This window comes from Amaranthus tricolor, chromosome 10 (genome assembly GCF_026212465.1).
Source record: "Amaranthus tricolor cultivar Red isolate AtriRed21 chromosome 10, ASM2621246v1, whole genome shotgun sequence".
NCBI classification, from domain to species: Eukaryota; Viridiplantae; Streptophyta; class Magnoliopsida; order Caryophyllales; family Amaranthaceae; genus Amaranthus; species Amaranthus tricolor.
The window spans coordinates 18313731-18336252 of record NC_080056.1 but is presented as its reverse complement, the minus strand read 5'-3'; the positions used below and the strand labels follow the sequence as shown (position 1 = coordinate 18336252).

At 31.6% G+C, this 22522-nt stretch overlaps 1 protein-coding gene across 1 annotated transcript; it reads right to left on the bottom strand.

Annotated features, from left to right (window-relative positions):
* Nucleotides 1-1293: 1293 nt before the first annotated feature.
* On the bottom strand, nt 1294-12042 carry LOC130825467 (zinc finger CCCH domain-containing protein 48-like). Its single transcript, XM_057690710.1, has 9 exons — nt 11295-12042; nt 11024-11116; nt 9478-9567; nt 9276-9377; nt 8447-8593; nt 8185-8304; nt 8055-8114; nt 1985-2082; nt 1294-1761 (listed from the first exon to the last, which is right to left on the bottom strand). Exons 1-9 carry the CDS (start codon nt 11772-11774, stop codon nt 1620-1622), a joined length of 1332 nt encoding a protein of 443 aa, XP_057546693.1. The 5' UTR covers nt 11775-12042; the 3' UTR covers nt 1294-1619.
* Between the last annotated feature and the right edge of the window lie 10480 nt (nt 12043-22522).

Genomic DNA, 22522 nt, shown 5'->3' with positions numbered 1-22522 from the left:
TCGAAATAAGGAATATGAACAAAACAATAAGATCATCAACCTTTTTTTAGGGAGGAGGAAAATAATTTATTTCCATCCCACTAGAGAAAATATCTATCCAAAATGACTATATTAATTCTTCTATTTCTTCTCCTTCTCCATTACTTTAGAAATATTTCTTAAATTTGACAAATATATGTTAATTAATAACCCCAATAACCTTGTTTTTTTAATTTTACTTTTATTTTCCCAAAATATTTATTCTCAATACAAGTATAAACTTAAAAGAAAAAAGAATTAATGATACCTTAAAGAATTAGAGGTTTTCAATAAGAAATCGTTCTCTTATTAATTAATTATTTTAATAATCATATATATTCCCTTTGGTTCACTTTTTTTTAAAGGACCCTTTGGTTAAATATATTTTATGGTTAATTAAAAATATAAATTGTGAGAGACAGTTTCTTCAAGAAACGCATTAGATATATTAGCTAAATAGTCCAATTAATACAAATTAAAGAGAAAATATGAATGTTGGCCTCTTATTTTGAGATCGTCTTTTTGAGAGAAAATTTGAAATCAATACGCAAATTTAGATAAAAAAAAATTCAAAAAATGAGTTTGGAGTAAACTTATTTTGAAAAATTAAGTGTCTCCCAGTCTGATACTAAGGTTTGCGTATGTTCACATTTAACAATAGCGGGCAATTACTAAGGATGAGTCAAAAAAGTCGGCCAAAGAATTGCCCGTTGTTACTAACAACGGACTATTACTAAAGCTGAATCAAGAAAATTCAACCAAGTAATCGCTCGCTCTTACTAATAAGGGGCGATTGAGTTGAATTTTGTTGACTTTTTGACTATTGTTAAATTTGGATGTTAATGGTAACAACGGGCGATTGCTATGCTGATTTCCTTTGACTCAGCTTTTGTAATGGCCCGCTGTTAGTAACAGAGAACAAAATCAACTCTTAGCAATGGACTGGAGACCCTTATTTTTGATTACAAGTTTAACCAAAACTTATTTTTGAATTTTTTTTGCAAAGATGCTTATTTATTTCTAATTTTCTCTTCAAAGGATGGACTCTTAAAAGACCAACAAGTGAAATAACTTTTTAGATTTAAAATTTATTTTTAAAAAGTTGAATTAAAAACAGCATCAAAAATTATTATCACAAGTCACAACAATAATAAGGTAGACGAAGGTTCGTACAAAAGAAACCTATAACAAAATGCCAATTCTAATTTGTTATCAACACTCAATCAACATGATATACCAAGAAAAGAATTTAGAGGCAAAAAGAAGCGAGTTTCCGGCAATGCTTATAATCAATTTTGATTAGCCAACTCCACAATATTTCCTCAAGTGAATGAACATTTATTACATATCACAGAATACATAGGCGATAGGCCACACCAACTTCCAACTCATTCTTCATTAGCTATGAATACATAAACAATAAAAGGCTCACAACTTTAACCAAAAGAATCGTCTTTAATATTCTAGAAGACAACTTAAATATGTGCCCAAAATACAAGGAACAATGGACGCTATCTTCTCGTAATTCTTCATCAAGTTTGTATAGTAAGAACTAAAAGAGGAACAAAAATTGAAGACTAATTACTATAGAAAACAAATAGTTACATTCCCGTCTTTGGTGCTGTTAACCAGTTCCATACTCTTACTTCACCATTTCCATCCCCGGTGAAAAATAATCCACTCGGACCTGCCTGTATAACTCGAATCTCTTTCTTCGACATAATCTTGCCCCTCTCCATAAACCTAAAGACAGCAGAAGTGTTATCTAAAATATCAAAATTATACTAATTGTCATCCACGTGCAGGAACCCAGAAACAATTTGTGGCCGTCAAATTATATATACATTGCAGACAAACTGAATTTACTGGCTTCATGCAGAAAAGAAGACCAAAAGAGCAGTGCTTGGATTAGCAGCCATGGGAGAAGAATGTAACAGATTTTCGACAACTAGTGAGAAGAACTTACGATGGCAAGTCGTATATGTGGACATCATTGGCATTGGTAGAACACAGTAAAACTGGCTTTCCCCCTGAATCATACATGCCGCAGAGTGAGAGGATTCCCTGAAAAATAATCATCATCCAAAGAAAAATTCAGTTAGCAACATCAATTAAAGGATTCAAAGGAGCAAAACAGTGACAACCAGCTATGGGTGTCAAATTACATACCATGAAACAGTTAAAATTTAGAAGGCATGAGAGGTAATTAAAAAAGTTCTAGCTACAAGGCCACCACAGTAACCACATCAATTCCATGGATCTTGCCAATTCGTTAACACCTCATGGCTCAGTCAAGAAGTACTTATTCATAAACAGATTCATATGGATCTCTTCACCACAAAATATTAACCACCACCCCCTATAAATAGTAGCAGTGTCACATGCCTAGCGGTCCGCATTGATTCGTTATACGGATTCCGATTCGCAATTCGTTAGTTGACTGATTTATTGTTCGTTTGGTTGGGTTGTTTGATTCGATTTTTAGGTTCGGGATTCTTTTGTGGGTTTGTTATTTTTTTTAATAAAATCAGATTAATAATTATAAAATAAAGGCATACATATAATTCATAAAATAGAAAAAGAATATATAACAAAGAAATTAATTACTCAATATTTTAATTTAATTTAAATCCCTTGTTTACATCCAATTAAGCAAATAAACTTTAAAATTTAAACTCTTTGTCTATTTAAAGTCCCATTTTAATGACCCATATGTGCTTTAAAGTTAAAATTCCTCTAAACAAATAAAAAAACTAGGAGCCTGCCGTCATTTTAAAATCTTAAAAGCACGTACTGATTATTTTCTAAAAGACCAGAACATCTCTTCATTCATTTTTGATAGAACTTCTACAAGGTGAGTTTATCTCTCCTTCTTTCCCTTTTCTTTTTCTTTTAATTCTGGATCAACTATTTAACCGATTTGATTCACACCATTCAAGGCGATTGAAGCCGCAACTGGACCCCGGTTGGGGACGATCGAATCCAATCATGATTAGCGGGTAAAATGGGTAAATAACGTGACACTGGATATTAGAATCCTTTGTAAGTTTAAATTATATACAAAGGTTATTGTAAACATGCACTTTAGTAACGAAAATGATTATATTGAGTGGGGCTCTTTTAAGAACATATTGACGCTCATTTGTCCCTGAATAACACAATGGAAACATGTTCTACCATAGAACTAGAAGTAAACTGATGCTCTAATAAATAAATAAATAAAAGGGTATCTTAGACATTAGATTAAGAGAATATTATCAATAATAGAATATTAGTAAATTAATAGGAGATGTTTGAGGTTTAACGTTTGTTAGATTCTTTAGTTAGGTAGAGTTTAAGGATGGTTTATATATAGGAAGGGTATGGGAGAATGTTGGGGGGAGAATGTTGGGGGGAGAATTTTTTGTTATTGAGTTTAAATTTTAAAGGACGGAACATGCCTTTTGAAAGCTTGTAATACCTTTTACATTCTGCCATTAACATCATTTCTCTTACCCTATTATATCTTTTCTTGTTCTTTCGTATATGTTCTTAACCTATTTTATTCGGACTCTACATTTTGCTTCACGTACTCATGTCTGATCCTTGATACTCGGACATTCGTATGATACTTAGACACTTTATTTTAAGTGTAAAATTAAATATTTAAACGTATCTGACACTTGGACATGTACCAGTATCCAACATCAATAACGAGTCCAAATAACATAGTTCTTGACTATGGTCAACTCAAGTCATATTTTTTGGTATCTAGCCACTCTGTTACCCAATGATTGGAGACATATTGAAGGTAATGCAACTAACAAGCGGGAGTTTGATGGAGGATGGCGGTTTGACAAAGCGAATTTCACCATTTGAATCATTGTGAAGCACAATACAATTAAGAATCGGTATTATACAACAAATTGGAGGAAATGATTGATAAAATTACACGATACAACAAGATAAATCAAAATTAGCACATATAAACGAATCTTACAACCAATTTAAAACTACTCTTGATGAAATGAGAAAGAAGCTTTTGCAACTTCTAAAGCGTACGGTGAACATGATTTGTCTCATCATGTTCAAAGAAACAAAGAATGCTACTCGTGATAAAAAATAAAAAAATAAAAAAATAAAAAAAAGCCAAAGGAATGAGAAGGATGAAAAAGAAAAAGAACTTAAAGAAAGTAAAGAAAAAAAAAATCTAAGCAAGAAGTAGCTAAAAATCCAGATGATCAATGAAGGACAAAGAAAACAAAGATTCCAACAAATATCAAATTCCTCTAAACAACTCGATCCCTAAAACACCAAAAATCGAGAACCAACCCACTGGAACCCCCACTCATAGAAAATGGAAGAAAAAAGTGTACATAAACGAAAAGTTGAAAGAAAGTGGGAAGGAAAACAAAAACATTTTAGTCGAGAAATTTAATTTTTTAGTACAATTTCTAGAAAATGTTGCAATCTATGGTTGTTTTTTGTCGAAACAGATTGTGAGAATAGTGGGATTTGAGAGGACAAAGAAAAATAAGAAAAGAAACAAAGAAGAAGAAGAAGAAGAAGAGGAGGAGGAAATGGAGATGGAAAATCCCTATGATTTGCACGGACTCTGAGGAGCTTAAAGAGGAAGCGGTTATTGCAACTTGCAAGGCAGCCTAAAAAAAAGAGGAGACCTCCACTATGTAACGGTGGGCTTGGAGGTGGGCCCTAGAGCTTGGAGGTAGAAAGACCTTCAGAGGTAGAGGATTACAACAACAATTTCCCCCAAGAAAGTAATTTTTAATATCCTTAGTAGGAAGGGAGAAAAAATACAAACATGTGAGTTTTTCCTCGGAGAATGAAGGTTTGAAGGCCAAGTCAGCATCTTGGCCCATACGTGTGCGAGTAAGTGGCATAACACCAAGACCAATTTATACTTACACGCTATGTTCTTCCTGATAATGATTAGTCCCTCTATCCTCCCGATATGATACAATTTTCTTATTAGTTTGTTCTACTAAATTTGTTACATTTCCTTTATTTAAAATTATCCCACATTTTCCTACCTTTTCTCGTCCACATTTAATCTTTCCTTTCTTACTTAGTTTTAAAAGGCGCAAGACACGCTGAGGTGCAAAGGGTCATGGACAATGTCACATGATTTACTCACTTCACCAGCAAATCTCGATTGGATTCGATAGTCCCCAATTGGGGTTCTTTTGCGGCTCCAATCGCCATGAAAAGCAACTCAAATCGATGAAATAGTCGATCCAAAAATAGAAGATAAAAGAATTAAACAAAGAGAAAAGAAAAAGAAGAGAAGGAGATTTCTGTAACAGTTTCCATTAAAGATGAATGAAGAAAGGATATTGATCTTCTAGAAGAGTCATATGTACGTGCTTTTTTTAGCGTTTTAAAATGAGAGTGCTCTTAGGTTTTTTTATTTGTTTAGAGGTATTTAAACTTTAAAGGACAAATGGGTCATAAAAGTGGACCTTGTTAAATGGACTAAATGGACAAGGAGTTTTATTTTTTAAGTTTATTTGTTTAGTGAGATTTAAACAAGGAATTGATTAAAAATAAAATATTAAATTACTTAAATTCTTTGTTATAGTATTTCTTTCTCTTTTATGAGTTATATTTATGACTTTATATTATAATAATTAATCTTATTTAAAAAAACTTAACAAACCAAAAAAAAGAATCAAGAACCTAAAATCGAATCAGACAATCCAACCAAACGAACAATAAATCAGTCAACTAATGAAGTGCGAATCTGAATTTGTACAACGAATCAATGCGAACCGCGAACCATGTATAGAGCCTAGGCACAAAGTGAACAAACACGTGAGCTATTCGTAGGCAAGGTGCACCTTTTCACACAAAAATTTATAAAGCAATTCTAGATAATATTTTATGCTTGAAATAATGACACTCATAATAGTTGCATCAAAGATCTAAATACATTCATTAACATTGCACTCATTTACTAATATAGTGCAAAATAGCACAAGAAGGTACCAAAATCTACATGCTTTAAAAATTTGTCTAATTGTTCTCTAACTAGTTATTACGAAACAAAGCAAAAGTTTTAAAAAACTAACAAAAATATTAAAAATGAAAATCTTGACGAATAAAAACACAAAAATAAGAGTGAACTACAAGAAAAAAATAAGTAAGAAAAATAAAAACTAAGAGAAAAGGAGATATTATCAAGAAAAGGAAAGTTGATGTTAAATAAAAATTAGAAGATTGAAAATCAAAGAAGCTATAAGAGAAGAAAAAAAGACCAAAAAGAAGAATTAAAAAAAGAAGAATCTACAACAAATAGGATCGAAAAACTAAAAAAAATTATACCCAGTCGTGTGGAGGCTTGAGGGAGTGAGGTCCACAAAGTTGTAAAATTGTAAGCAAATGTTTATTCTGCCCCTTTTTATTTTTTCTCTTTGTAAACAAGATAAAATACTCTTTTCTCTCTTCATAAACAAGATACAATCCTTCTCCATTTTCCTTTCTTCAAAAAAGAGTACGCATTGTGTCTAATTGTTGTACTCATGGTTGCTAGAATCGCGATCTGGATCGTAGAATCGTACGATTCTACGACCCAAATCGGTCCCAGCGACTACGACCCAAATTTTTTAGTTGTTTGTTTAGGTTCGAATTTTGTTTAGGTTCTAAATCTGAATTTTGTTGATATGGTTCATCATTATATCCTTGGTATGTAAGTGTTCTAAATATACTGTGAGTAGTGTCTAATTTTATATATATATATTGTCACTTTATAAAGAAAACATATTCAAAACGACATTAAACAAGATTCATATTTTTACAAGTTTAAGCAAAATTTTAAGAAAGTGTATGTGTTTTAGTGCTTTTTATATTGAAAATGATCAAACAATAAACATGGTCATAATAAAACTTCTTATTTCTTCAAATTTGTAGAATCAGCCGATCCTACAATCCGATCCCACTTGATGATTTCGATCCTACGTAGAATTCCGATCCTGACAACCTTGGTTGTACTATAAACATTTTCTCCCATTAAAAACCAAATGCGCAAAAAGCCAAAGGCAGTTTTTCTAGAGCCACGATGTAAGGCACGCTTTTTAAACTAAATACCTCCATACCATCTATAAACTCAAAAGTTTGTTTTATTCTCCTCAATTTCAAACCAAAAAATAAAAAAGCAAAAATTTGTAAATTTAGCCCGTGCCAAAATTCAAAACTATGACCCATAAATTATGTTTTGCTACTCTACCAGGACAAGCAAACGATTGGAATTAGTTTCCCCATGATAGGTTTTCTTATGTATGTTATCGTCTCTTCTGCCACAAGGCCAACAGTCAAAAACAAAAGGGAAGGTTGTAGACTTGTAGATATAAATTTCACCTATTGCAGTCATTATACTCTCCTTCCATGGGTACGCAAATACAACCATATTCAAAAGCCACTTTAAATGGAAAGCACTCCTTCAATGCCCCATGGAATGCGTGCCTCAATCCACTTGACCAAAATCCATAGCAAAAAAAAAATCCAGTTTACAAACCGAAGTAGCTTTTGACGAAAACCAAGTTGTAAGATAACTTCTAGTAGTCTCATAAAACTACCCACCTCATCTGTTCATCCTCATATATTATGAGCACAAAACAAACACTCCCTTATGATTAGTCTAGAAAGCTGCACTTAGGTGATTGTTGAATGAAGGCCGTCCTTCAATGCCTTATAGATGCATGCAACGATAATAAGCATAGCACACTAATAGAGCCTCATGCCTTGCAAATCAGATTTGAGAATTTATGCATCTAATTGAGCCTTTCACTACTAGAAAGCAAAATGAACAACTTTTGGAGGATGTTAACATAAATAACATTTTGGGTGGAACAACTAAAAATACACATTGTTCAACATATAGATCCAGCAACCTCTTTTTAAGAGACATGACCAAGAAAAGAGCACACCAGAAAAACCACTAATTAGAACCAGTTAAACATATATACAGCTAAAACCAACTACAAAAAGTTACTTTGCACTGTCTAACAATGTTCAAATGAAGAAGAAGCCTGTGCACTTACCTGCTTTTCCGTATGCGTATAAGTCACTTCCAAGTTTCCACTTGGAGTAGCAGCCCATACCTGCAGAAATAACTATTTAGTTGCAGGATGTGTCAAAGGGAAGTAGATGAAATGTCAAAGTAATACCAACCTTTATCGTGTTGTCCAATGAAGCTGATAATAAAAACTGCTCCCAACAAAGGACAGACATAACAACTTCGGTGTGCTCTTTCAATATTTGAATGCATTGTAATGTTTCAAGATTCCAGACCTACAAAACACAGGAATAAGCACACAGCTGGACTGCAGGAGTAAACATTAACACATCTAACAAACGCATGAAAAGCACCAAAACACACCACAAAAAAACCGGAAACATGGATAACTAAAATAAGCATCATGAAATAGCTTACTCTGATAGTATGATCCATCGAACCAGAATAAAGCCTATTAGCACCGACAAACATGGTAACAACAGCACTCGTATGCCCTGTCAGTGATGCAGCTGGTTCAAAGCAATTAGTAGCCGGATTGAATTTCCAAGCCAATATGGACCCATCCTAGAAAAAGGAAGAAAACCTAGCTTAAGATACAGAAGTAATGATAAATCAGCACATCAGAAGTCCCAAAAAAAATTTTACTCTTCCCTACAAAATTATGTTTCCAATTTGGTTTGGTACTAACAGAGATGAAGAGTTGTGATCATAGAAAAAAAAATTAGGAAGTGGATAGGAAGTAAAGAAACAATAAAGATGCTGTTGGGATGGATAGAGGACAAGGCATGATGGGAAGCAGAAACAAGATTTATAGACATTATTTAATTGGTGTCTTTGACACGAAAAGTGTAAAGTTACAAGATCATGTTAAAACAAGTGAAGTAACAATAACATACTAAGCATTTCCCTATCAAACATCCAGGAAATTAATGTACTTTTACTATCATACAGTTTTTGCAATGTAAAATCTGAAAAGATCCTATGATAACAAATGGAAAATTACTTAAGCAAGCCTTCCGTATCTCTTTCAAAATCAGAATCAAAACGAAGTTATTTGTGTGCACTTTAATAAAAGTAGCCATCAACGCTAAAAATACAAATATTTTAAAAAATATAAATAAGAAAAAATTCATAAGGAGTAACCAATAAGCTCTGTTCATGTTCTTTTTATATGGTAGACCAACAATTTCATAACTATCTATTACAACAAAAAACATCAAAAGGCTAGTACAGAATAAACAATAACCTGTGTGCCAGCAAAGAGTAGATCATTCCCCACCACTAGACCATAAACCTGTCCAACAGGTCCACTCAGACTCAAATCAGTGACGGTCTCAATGTTCCACGCCTACAAATAAGAACAATCAAAACCTTGACGTGCTAGCTCATAAAGAACATGCTCTGAAATTACATAATTGTCTCACAAATTATCTTCCATCCCACCTCACCTTGACCATATTAGGCAAGCCAATAAAAACCCAAGGCCCTTCACTAATCATGCAGCCAATTTCTCCGCCCACAGGAATAGTGCTGACGCACTGTAATATAAACAACAACAATGCACAAATAAGTTTCCCTACAGAAGAGCATTGACAAAAAAAGACTTAATTACAGATTTTATAGCCTTAAAATTAACTAAATAGAAAAAAAGACAGAAGCATGGAAAACAAGGACACACAAGGACAAAAGTAGCTACCACACCCAATAATATCTTCAACAAGTAGCTTGGCTTAACAATGCTATAAAATTGGAATATATTAGCCTTTGTTTTCTTTTTTTTTATGGGGGAGGTGGTATTCATAAATGTAAGCCTCCATGTATTAGTTATCAACCACGAACAAGAGCTCAATCTGGTCTATTGCAACTACCCAACTGACATTCACCAGTGGATAAATGAAGAATCTCCAACTAATGTGCTTCTCATTATCATCATCATCATCAACATCATCATCATCATAATCATACCCAATATATTAAACTCTACTTCTAAGACCCCAAATCACATCACATTTCAACCTCCCATGATCAAACATCATTTTGTAATACAGTCTACAACATAAATTCTTGCTCACTCCATGCTAGACACATGTATATAGTGACCATGAAATTATAGAATAAGTTCCTATATAATTAAATAGTTGTCTAATCCTCTCTCCAAAAATAGAAAATAGAATCATCTCTCTTAAAATAGAAAATAGAATTGTTTAAGGTCAAGCACATACAACGAAATTTACTCATGTTTTCAATAGTTCACTAAGTTGTTACTCGCAACTCATCAATAATTTTTTAGTTAACACATTATAATGATGTATATTTATTGGAAGCAACAATTACATTCAACATTATTTACATTACCCAATTAAAATAGTGGTTCCCAACCTAAGTGAGCGAAGGGGGTCATATATACATACACATTTCCTTGTAAAAATGACGTGTTTGTTTCAAATACACTTGATTTGGAATGGGGGGAAGTAAAAGAACTGACCAATGGTCATTTCATACTCCATAAGTTAGCTTGGTTCACAGAGGAAGTAAATTCCTATGAAAACTTTTAATTCCCTCAAAATTTATTTGCTTTGCTAAATTCTAAGAATTTAAAAAATCATTTGTTTGACACCAAGAAATTTTCACTATAGTTATTTGTTTGATACTAAGAAATTTTAATTTTCTGAGAATAAAAATAATGAAGGGATAGACATGATACATAAATTTGTTTAGGGTGTGGGATGTTAGACTTATTTGGAATCTATAATTCCTTTTTCAACAATTTTGTTCAACAAACAAAACATCAAATACCACCTTCCAAGGAATTAAAATCCAAATGGAATTTGTATGCAAACAAAGAAAGAGAATTATAATTAAAGAAATTTGGCATAGAATGAATAGTCCAAGTAAGAGTAACTTCAGCTATTCATAAGCTATGGCTCAATAGGCAACAATCCTCCAATTGTTTAAAGAATAATTCAGGTAAACTTGAATTGAAAAAGAACAAACCTGTCCTGATGAACAATCCCAGATCTTAACATGCTCATCCTGACTCCCAGAGTAAAGTTTATCTCCTGATGGCAAAGTGATCCCAGTCACAACCTGACTCCAAAACAAGAGAAAATTGCTTCCAATTCAAATTATGAAAGTAGCACAATTGAAAGAACCATAAACTCTCGTTCAACTCATTAACAACCAAAAACACATTAAATAGCACTAATCAATCAAATAAAAACTCAATTAATAAACATCAAACTAAACACCAAAAACAAAAATATACCTTCTGATGCCCTTCAAGAGTAGTCAAAAGAGAAAACGAATCACCAATAGACCAAGAATGTAAGTATTTACAATTATCACCATAGGTACAATTCCCTTGAATCCAGTAATTACAAACTCTTTCCATCTTATTAACCGGACCACCACCACTGCTGCCACCAACTCTACCCCATGTATTATTAAAATTAGGGTTCTTACGCGACGAAAACCCATCATTTCTCCCACCACTTCCCAACCCACCATGAGCACGTTTCGAAGCACCGCCATTGTAAGATGAAGTAGAAGGATGAGTTGAATGAGGAAGAGGAGGAGGAGGAAGTTCTCTATGAAGAAACGCACAAGGATTTCGTGTGCATCTTCCAGCTTGCCAATGAAAACAAACTTTTTGATTTTGATTTTGATGATGGTGACTTGATTGTGGTTGGCGAGTTCCCAGTCGATTGAAGACGCGTTTATTGTTGCCGTTTGATTCAATATCCATGGTTTAAATATTAATGATGATCGAGTTGAATTTATTAGGGTTTTGGCTGATTTGGGAATAATTAAGAGAAATAAAGAAAAAATAAAGGAGGGAGAAATTAGGGTTTTGTTGGATTTTAAGGAATTTGGGGATTTGGGGATTTAGAAAGCGAATTCAGGAAGTGGTTTTAGCATTTGCGGGGTACTTGTAAGTGGTACCTGCGGCAGCAACAGGGACGCGATTCGCCTGTGTGGAATCCTAAACCGTGAAATTAGACATGTCAAAATACAAAATACAAAATCCTCGGTTGATTAAACAAAAAAAATTTAAAACAAAATTTTCATAAAAAATACATAAAAAAATACATAAAAAAAAATTGATGACGCTCGTTTTATATATATATATATATATATATATATATATATATATATTTCGATATAATTTCTAATATTTGTTTATATCATATTTTGTAAGTAAATACTTAGATTATTAATTTTATGCAATCATTGAACTGTATTGTTTTAACCAATCTGTAGATTTTTTAAGAAGACAAATTTGATCGAGATGATTTTTAAGGAGAAAAGTATTACTCATTTGCTATAAATAATACTTTTAGCATTTAGTGAGTAGCTTTTTGTACTAGATTTTAGCGATTTATATAGTGTTTTGTAAAAGTTAAAAAAATTAGCTTTTTAAATAAGGAAAAATTGATATTAATAATTCAATTTTTTACCAATTCATTATAAATAATTTCAACTTTGGATTATTTTTTAGTACATCAACCTTTTCTCTTATTTGCTGTCAGCATTTAAATAGAGTATATTGATAGCAAACTAAGGGCAAAAGTTGAATTATTATAAAATAAAAGATTATGCTGATAACAAACTCAAGACAAAGGTTAGATTATTAAAAATATAATCCAAAAATTGGATTATTAATAGCAGATCGATAAAACATTATATTATTAATATTAATTTTTCTTTTAAATAAAGGTTTGTAAAATGCTACTACAATTTCCGTTTAAAATATTGTAATGTTCACAAAACTAATATCTGTCAAACATTATACTACAAATAAGTTAGAGCTAAGAATTAACATCTACTCATACAACTAGTAATTATTCTCATACCTAACAATTACTCTTCTACCTAATAGTTATTCTAAATATATTTGTATTTGTACTTAAAAATTAAGTTGATTAAATGTGATAAAGTTAATATCAGGAGCGAAATCAAGAATTTAAGATACGGGGCCAAATGGCAACTAGCAAAAAATTTTAGTGAAATGATTGATATAGTAATGTAATGAGATCTTCAAGATCACGTTCAAAAGTATAAGGATTAAATTATCTTCCAACTCGATTCTTGCAAAAGTAAGCGACAAACATTTTTCATTACAATGAAGTAAGATTTGTCAGCAAAAATTAATCTCTATGGTACAAAATATAATTTCTAGAGTAAAAAAACGTGACAATCAAAAATATAAATTAAAAATTCATATTATTCTATTTAGATAAAGTTTTAACTCAAAGTAAAAGGTTGTCGAAGGTTTCTTCCATGACACTACAGTTCTACAAGTGATCGTGAATTACAAGTTTTTGTTACTGTGTTGATCGATATTACATATTATGTACTTATTAACGAACACAACATCCTACTAAACTTGAAAAGAAAATAAAAAATTATTTAATTTATATAAAGAATAGATGATATTACTATAAGCAATGTGATCAATTTATTACTTTCTCTATCACAAAATACATGCGACATGTGGTATGATGGTAAAAGTATCATTGACCAATTAATTTAATAAATAAAAAATAAGTATACAAAGTTAATTTAATGGTTGATGTTAAGACTTGAACCTTGAATTATATACTTTGGATAACAACATTCTAAGCATGAACCTATCCATGTTTTTGCAATGTTTAAATTATCTACATAATATCATAAATTAATTATGGGGTCAAACTAAAACTACAAAAAGGCACGTGTTTCGGCCAGGGAGGGGGGCTGAGCTTCCCCTAGCCCCCCTCCCATCGCCCTGGTTATAGTAAATGCAAACAAGGAATGACATATTTTGTATTAAGGCATGCCTAAACTGTTGGCCAAAAATAAGATATTAAATTGACTCTTTTGCAATTTCATTGCAAGTTCATAAGATTGTATCTAAATTTTTATACAGCATCTACTATTAACTCATTGCTACTTTTTTGTTAAATAGACATACTTTTACACATATATAATGGTAACAAAATGTACATAGAATAGAAAAAAGACACCTAAATCAGTTCATGAGCACACAAGCAGAGATGAGAATTCGACCTATCTTATATTAGCATTCTAATCGCCCATAAATTGTAAAGTGTGTGTTGGATATGTGATTTGATTTGCATTAAACTAGATTGATGTCAAGATGTCCTATTCTTATTAAGATTGTTGCTTCCTATTTACAATTTTTTTCTACTCATTTTAGGATTATCTTCCTTTAGGAATAGAAATCTCTTTGTATGATAATTACTTAAAAAGATCCGACCAAATTGACCCGACCCACTGACCTACCAACCCGCATCTTAAATGGCGAATCTAAAAATAGAAAGATTTATAAATTACGGGTCAGTTACTTGATAATTGCTCTTAGCGTCATTAACTAAGAACCAAGTTATGTAAACAATATTTATAAACACTCTAATACAATTACAACTATAGTGTAGTAGTAAGTCGGGGGTCAAACCACGAAGACAAGCCTTGCAAGACTATAGACTTGACGTAGGGAGGTTATATACGCGAAAGGCTGTTTAAACTAGACTACTAGATATAATAACAAACAAGAGTAAAAGCGTTGATAAGCAATGAAAGACAAACAGGGATGGATTGGATCCACCCTAGAAAGGTCTATATTAACTCATGATAAGCTAGGTCAAGGGAAATCATGCAACAATCAATCAAAAACACTCAAGATGATGAGAAGAAGTTTGTGACTCTATAAATCACACGAACAACCCATAATTGCTCCTATGTCTCATAAGGAGTGGCAGGACAAGATTCACATCAAATATCAATCAACCAATCATCGACAATCTCAAACCCTAATCCAACACATAAAGAACAAGACCAATCCTAGGGTTATACCAAATCAAAACTCCTAAAAAAATTACTCACTCATACTAAAACTAACTAGGGCAAAGCAAATAAACAAAAGCATGATTAAAGGTATAAAAACTAAAGAGAAACCAACAAGAGACAATAAAGAAAGCAATAAATATTAACAATGGCAATATCTAAGAACAAGGAAAGAAATAAATGTAAACCAAAGCAATAACTACTCTATAAAGTGCAATGTAAACAAGGAAAGCATAAAATGAAGATATTGAATGACATGAAAGAAATAAAGAGAAATGAAACTTACAAATAACCAAATGCTTGAATGAAAGAAAGCTTGAATCCAAAATACAATGCTTGAAAAGCAAAGGAAAGTATAAAATCTACATTAGGGCATAAATGAAAGGAAAGCAAGTAAAGAGTTGATATTCTAAGTTGAGGGAATGAACTCTCAAAATAAGCATATGGTTTATGTACAAAAAATAGGGTATTTTATAGGCTAGAAACATAAGGGAAAGAAAGCCCTAAAATAGCCCACGAAATAAGGCTTGTGAAAAAAATAAAACGCGTAATCTGTAACCTTCATTCGGCGGAATAGGGACAAGATTCGACCGAATGTTACCTTATTCGACCGAATGGAAGTCCATTTAGGATTTCTAGCAAGTGTGAGCATCAATCTTGGTCTTCAAAGTTCCATTCGCCCGAATCATCTTCTCATTTGCCCGAGTCTTGCCTCATTCGCCTGAATGGGGCACCATTCGCCATTTCTACAGACTTTGGTACAAGATTTGTGTGTTGCTCTTCCTATCAAACCGAATTGGTCTTCAATTCGCACGAATCTGGCCTTAGTCTTGCTTTAAATCTTCTTTGAAGCATTTAATGGTCTCCGAACTTTGGGGGGCTTATAGAGATGACTTAGAATGTGTGGAAAGGCTTTGATATGCGTGTCTAATCCTCGATAATATTGTTTAAGCCTCGAACATGCCGCTTTTGACCTTGAAATCTCCGAAAACACCTGAAATGACCTTAAAACACCTAAAAAAAAAAACAAGGTAAGATCATGCGTAATGTGTATAATATCAATCTAAAACCGCGAGACTTGACACGACAATGAGATTGTAAACGTGCTCTAAAAGGAGCACATCAGTTTCCCGCCTTAATTGGGTCGGATCATGGGTGACAATCTAATTTACAAACGGCTACCCGTTGACCTGTCCATTGAATTGTCTATTATTGTCTGTAAATGGCAAATGCAAACACTACTTGGCTCAAATACAAAGTGCTACAAACCTTTTACCTCTCTCTTACTCTTTTTTCCTATTTCTTCATTTTTTCACTTAATTTCTTTTTTTTTTTTCCAATTTTTAATCTCACTCTCACTGCTCAATTCACTTCTTCAATCTTCACGCCTCAATAAACCGTAGTCAGTACTCCTTAAGGTTTTCGAGATTTGCTTCTAAATTTTAGTTGTTCGCGGATTTTTTTTTTTTTTTTGTTCTTTGTTTTGAATTTTCTTATTATAAGAGTAAGTGCATATTTTTTCTTCGTATTAGTTGATTTTGATCTTGGTTTTTCATTCTCATTATTCTGGATCTTGGATTTGGCTTTGTTCTTGTTTTTTTTGATGTTCTTGTTTTTTTGATGCTTTTTTTTTTATTGTTTTAGTTGACTTAGGCTTTGTTATTTTAGTTCTTTTGGAGCTTGATTTTTAAAGGTATTTTCATCCTTATTTCATTTTTATTTTTTATTTTTTGGTGTCTTGGGTTCTGTTTTGAGTTAGAATATTTTTCAAGATAAATTTCCATTTTGGGTAATTTCAATTTTCAGTTTTTTCAGTTTTGTGTTTTTTTTAGATTTGAGTTTTTTCGGTTTCAGTTTTGCGAGTAATTTCAATAGTTTCTTGTTTAGCATTGAGAAATTACACCAACTGACGTTAGTAGTTTTTAGATTTTATGAAAAAGTAATGTTTGTGAGATAATAAGTTTAAAATTACTTATTAAGTATTGTAATTCGATATGATATATTATGAAAAAAATATTTTTTGTCAATTAATAGTTATATTATTCTCATCGAGAGAAAAAAATAGTTCTTGCCATTCTAACATTTTTTAGCTTATGAAACTTTTCACCCATCATCATCGTTCTTTTTCGTGGTTATTATGTCTATTTATCTTTATCTTTCTCGAGCCGGGGGACTCCTTTGGCTGCGCTCTCCTTTATGGGTATGAGTTGCCGCCGTCTTTCCATCCCCAGACCCTGTCCTTATTCTATAAGCGGAATACATTGGGTAGGATGATGATGATGATCATAGTTAAATGCATAAATTAAACCCGACAATTTGTTTCACTAACACTCAAAGATAAAATTCAAACAACAAATGATTAAATAATTAATTAAAAGATAAACGCTAATATGAAATACTTCACTAAGTATAAATGTCAAAAACTCAAAAAAAATTAAGACAATACCATTAACAAAATTTAAGATAGCAACAAAATAATCGAACATTTTAGTTGAAAACAATATAAATTTGAGGGAAGATATATTTTTAAAAGGTAGAGAAAAACCCTATACCTCTATAAATAATATTCTCTATGAAGTAAAAGCTTGGGAGTCATGGTAAACACAAACATCTTTTTTATAGCTTCTTTATCTGATGATGCTACTCAACATAGTGCAAATAACAGTAACTTGGCATCATGAGATTGTAAGTTTTGATTTCTGTACTACTTTCTTTAATTTATGATCACACTACTAACCACTCATTACAAAATAATACACACTTATCATTTAAATCGACTACTACCACTATGCTTTTTTCCATCTTTATTTCTCTGAATTTTACTTATTATGTCTTACATCAGGTCCTATTCTTAGAATCTGATTTTGCTAGCTCTTAAGTCTTGCTTGAAAACCTATTCTAGAGTACTTAGATCACATCTAAAATATATCCCCCCCATTTTTTCTATAAAAATAATTAACATTAAAAGCCTTCTTTAGCATAACAGTAATGTTACTACAATTCCTACTTTCACTTATTAATTTAATATTATTTGCAAGCCCATATGAACATCACTCTTTCCCAGTTTTTTTATTGTAGCCTCGAAGTAATGCTAATTTGTAACAGACTCAAATTCTTAATCTTAATCTTCCGATTAATTATTCCAAAATTTCTTTTCGAATTCCTAATCCTTTGGTTATCTAATTCAAATCACCTTTAATTCCTAAACATTATTCCGATTTTTGTAATTTCTTCCAAATATTAAACTTAAAAATATATATATATTCTTAAATTTCTTTATAAGCACTAAAATATTATTTTATTATTTTATACTACGAAAAGTAAAATTTTAATATTATATTTACGGTTTTATTAAAACGTTACGTTTCAATTTCGTTTCCTTAAACTAACTTTACTACTTATCATTTTAACTTTACAACTTTGATTTAATTATTTTATACCTAAAAATTAACTATATTTTTCTTATTAACTTTAAGTATAGTTTTAACTAAAATTTTCTAAGTAAACTATCATATTTTCATAATCAAACCTTAATCATACTTTCCCATTAATCTAAAACATTTCACTAGCATAAACTAGAACAAAAATTTGATGAATCAAAATCCTTTCTACATCAATCCATAATGTTCATCACTTACACAAGCTATCACCATTTCCTTACATAAGTTAACCTTCTTCTACACTCCAAACTCTTACACATCCACTTACACACTCCAACTCTTACACATTCACTTACACACTCTAAATCACTTACACAAGTTAACCTTCTTTTTCATACAATCTTATGAATTAAAAAGTTGCCCAAAACTCATTATAAATACCCCTCCTTAGCCATGAGATCACTTGCACCCCATCATCAAATCTTTCTATCATTCTTTCCTATATCTTCACTTCATTAACATCTTACTAACTTTATACCCTTTTTATTTGTTGAAGAATCAAATGAAGATGGAGCTTGATCTTATCACTTCTTAAGCCAATAATCATCAACTTTTGAAAAGTCAAGTATTATCTTTTGGAGCTTGGATATCATTTTCTTTTGGGTAATTGAAGATCTACTTCTTTGAAGCTTGGAACCTTGAAGACTTTCTTTTGGAGCTTATTTCCTTAAGTTCTTATTTTCCTATTATTATTCTCTTACTTGGTTTAGCATCACCTTCGGAGGAAAATGGTACACATTTTCTTAACTCTCTCGTTATGTGATATTTATTTATGGTTACTCGATAATATAAAAGCATGATCAATATGACTTTATTTTAGTCATTTAAACTTTACATGGTAATATTAAAGTTATATCCAGTTTAGTGATAATATAGATATATATGAATTTTACTAGTTAAATAAACTTATGTGTTTAAAATGATTCATATCATCTTGGTGTTTTGATAATTTTTTTTTGTTGGACTCAAGTAATTATAAATAATTTTTTTATCGGTTTATTGGTAAAATAGTCAAACAAATTTGTTAAAATGCTTAGCGTTGTTTTTCTCGAAAACTCTTTTCATTTAGATTTTGGACCTTTAATAACTTGTCGGATTATGTTTTTTTTATAGTTATGATAGATCCGTTTTACTATTTTACTGATTATTTGATAAAATACGTTATTAATATTACTCTTGACTGTTATGATTATTTATGACATAATATGACTTAGTTTAGCCTCAGGAATCTTAGTATAGCTACGAAAATTTGTTATTTAATTAATATTAATTTATTAGATACTAGTAATTTGTTTCTATTAAAAGGGTAGAATTGTCAAAAATTTGACTAGCGGAAGTTTGACTTATAAGAATGTAAACTATTTCGGTTTAGAGTCTTGTTTGATATTGCATGATATTGATTGTATGACTCTGATAGTAAGGTAACGTCGAACCATGGACCGGCATGTAAAATCCCGGCGTCCGTGTTAGCCGGCACGTAAAATGCGGTGTCAGACAGGGGGTCCGAGAAAAACCCATCCTGTGAAGTCTCGAGCATAACAGTATTGAGAGGAGTGACGACTCCCACCACAGTTAGGGTTTAGGACTACGGTCCTCACCTAACCAGACCCTTACATATATCAGTTGTCATTATTGTTGTGATCTTGTGATGTGCTATGATGGTAAAGCTATGAGGCTTAATTGAACTTGATTAAATAAGCATTAAGGTTACCAAGTATTTAGTAGTAGTAATGAACTTTTGCAAGTATTGAGAATGTAACTTAATGGCTTAGTAAAGGTCAATAATGAGTAATAACCTTCTATATTGTGCTTGATGATTATTTTGTAAGCATGATTTAACTATCACATCATAAGCTTGTTGAGAAAATTATACTCGGCTTTATCGCTAACCGATTTAATCGGCTGTCATTCATATTATGGATGACAGTATTTTGTAGGAAAATTTAGCTCAGGTTTCGATCCAGGCCGCAACTTTAATTATTCTATCGAGGACTTAGCTTCAATGATTTTACTTGATGACTATATTGTACTTATGTTTTTTTATCGTATTTAAGTAAACCTTATTTTATATTTTCTCAGTTGTAAGATATTTTTTTTACTTATGTTTTGAACAATTTTAGTTTAAATGGTTTTTAGCAGTTCGGCGTTTTACACTTCCGCATTATTTATCTTAAGTATAATTATTAATGTTAATTATGTATCGAGAGTGCCGCTCCTGCTACATAATTTCTCATTCTTAAACGTCTAACGCGAGTTCTAAGTGTTGTCGACCATGTCAATTTGGAATTTGACTCGTCAACTGGCTGTCTTGTCTTCATCAGCAGATATTCATCCGCTTGATTGAAATATTGATTTAACAAAGTGATTTTTCCATTCATTTCCTTGAATCTTTTTTTCAACCCAAATAAAATATTAGAACACTATGTAACTTTACTTTTTATAGAAAAATTACTATAAAAAATAAAGTTAAATATTGTGCTAATGGTTCTATTCAAGTTGGAAAATAAATGAGGGAATTGAATTGAAGGATCACTTTGATAAATTAGTATTTTAGTGTGAAGCAAAGGAATATCTACTGGTGAAGTTAAGACCGCTAAGAAACAGGTCAAATTCCGAGTTGCCACAGGTAAAGACAATGGGAACTCGTGTTTTGTGTTTAAGAATGACAAATTAGGATTAGCTGTAGTCTACAAATATAAAAGTGTAGTGCAGTACTGTTTGTATAGGAATGAGAATATTATTAAAATAAAAGGCAAAAGTAGGTATCGTAGTAGCGTTGTTGTTTAGTTGGAGAAGGCTGGTAATGCTATGATTTGTTATATAGAAAAAAGATAGGCGATATATTTTGCATGTGCTTTCAATACTCGAGGAATGAGTTTTCAAACAAGGCCTAGGAGTGAACAAAATCATAATATAAGAATAGGATAGAATGTATGACATGGTAAGTTAAATTTGGAGAAATGAAGTTGAAAAACAAGCTTTTTCAAGAGAGTAGTTTGTGGTAGTAGTTGGTTTAAGTGATAAATGTTGTTGTTGCGTGATGTGTAGTGAGTAGTGTAATCATAAATGAAAGTTTTTTTGCTTATATATAATATAGGTTTCGAGTATTGCAACTCCTAAGCGTTTATTTCATATAGTTTTTTAATAATTTTATCATAATGCTCAACTATTTCTACACATAGAGTAATTACCTATAGCAGTGGTCATCAATAAAACCATACAAAAATATTCTTTTAACTAATTGGACTACATTTCATTATTGACTTGTAATGCCTTCAATCTTGCAAGCTGATTCCCTTCTTCCTTCTCTTTCCTTATGAGGCATGACAAAATAGCAGTAATAGCAGCGCCGTTCGAGACAACAACAACAACAACATAGCAACACTAGTGCGTCAGTACCATAAAACGCCGACAACAGCAACGACAACATCACGAAAACAACAAAAAAGTGAAATAACAGCAATAACAAAACAACGACAGCAACCCAAGAAAGCAGCAATAAAAAAAAGCTTAAGGATCTTAGTGTTACATATAATTTATAAGGTTACTTGTCAATACGGTTATTGTAGGTTAAATTTGAATTTTGTTGATTTCTGTTTATGGTTTTGGTTTTTGATTAATGTTTTCAGGGTTTGAGTATATCTTCAACAATGAATTTCAATTTGGGTAAAAAATTGGGTTTTTTTTTTTTTTTTTTTTGGTCTAACAGGTATGTTATATTGGTGATTATTTGATTGTATTGGGTTTATCTTGTATTATGCCACTCTTGAATCTATAACAAAGGTATTATTTTTTTCTTTTTTTTTCTTTTTCATTTATCTTGCAATTTTTTAATGTTAATGGATTTTATGTTTTATGCTTAATTTTGATCTGTTTCTGGAATTTAGGGTTTCAGAATTAGTCATCTTGTTTTTTGAAAGATTGATCCTGTTTAAAGATCATTTTTAGGTTGCTTTTGAGAGAGGGTTGAAAATAGGAAACGGGGACTTGCCAGACACCGGCAGCAACTACGCACCATCAATAAGCGTTCCTATCTGTCGTTAGTCTTCGACTACGCCTCGGTAATTTTTTTTCCCTTTGTGCATCATGATTTGTTAATACAAGATTTTGTTCAAAATAATTGTTCATACAAGCTTTTGTTCATCATGATTTGCTGACCAGCCTTCGACTACGCCTGAGTTGTAGCTTATTTTCCTTGAACAATTTG

Coding starts and splice junctions, on each gene's coding strand:
- LOC130825467 (XM_057690710.1), bottom strand. CDS start 11,774: ATGGATATTGAATCAAACGGCAACAATAAACGCGTCTTCAATCGACTG. Junction 11,117..11,294: donor CTCTTGAAGGGCATCAGAAG/GTATATTTTTGT, acceptor TTTTGGAGTCAG/GTTGTGACTGGGATCACTTT. Junction 1,762..1,984: donor CACATATACGACTTGCCATC/GTAAGTTCTTCT, acceptor TGCTGTCTTTAG/GTTTATGGAGAGGGGCAAGA.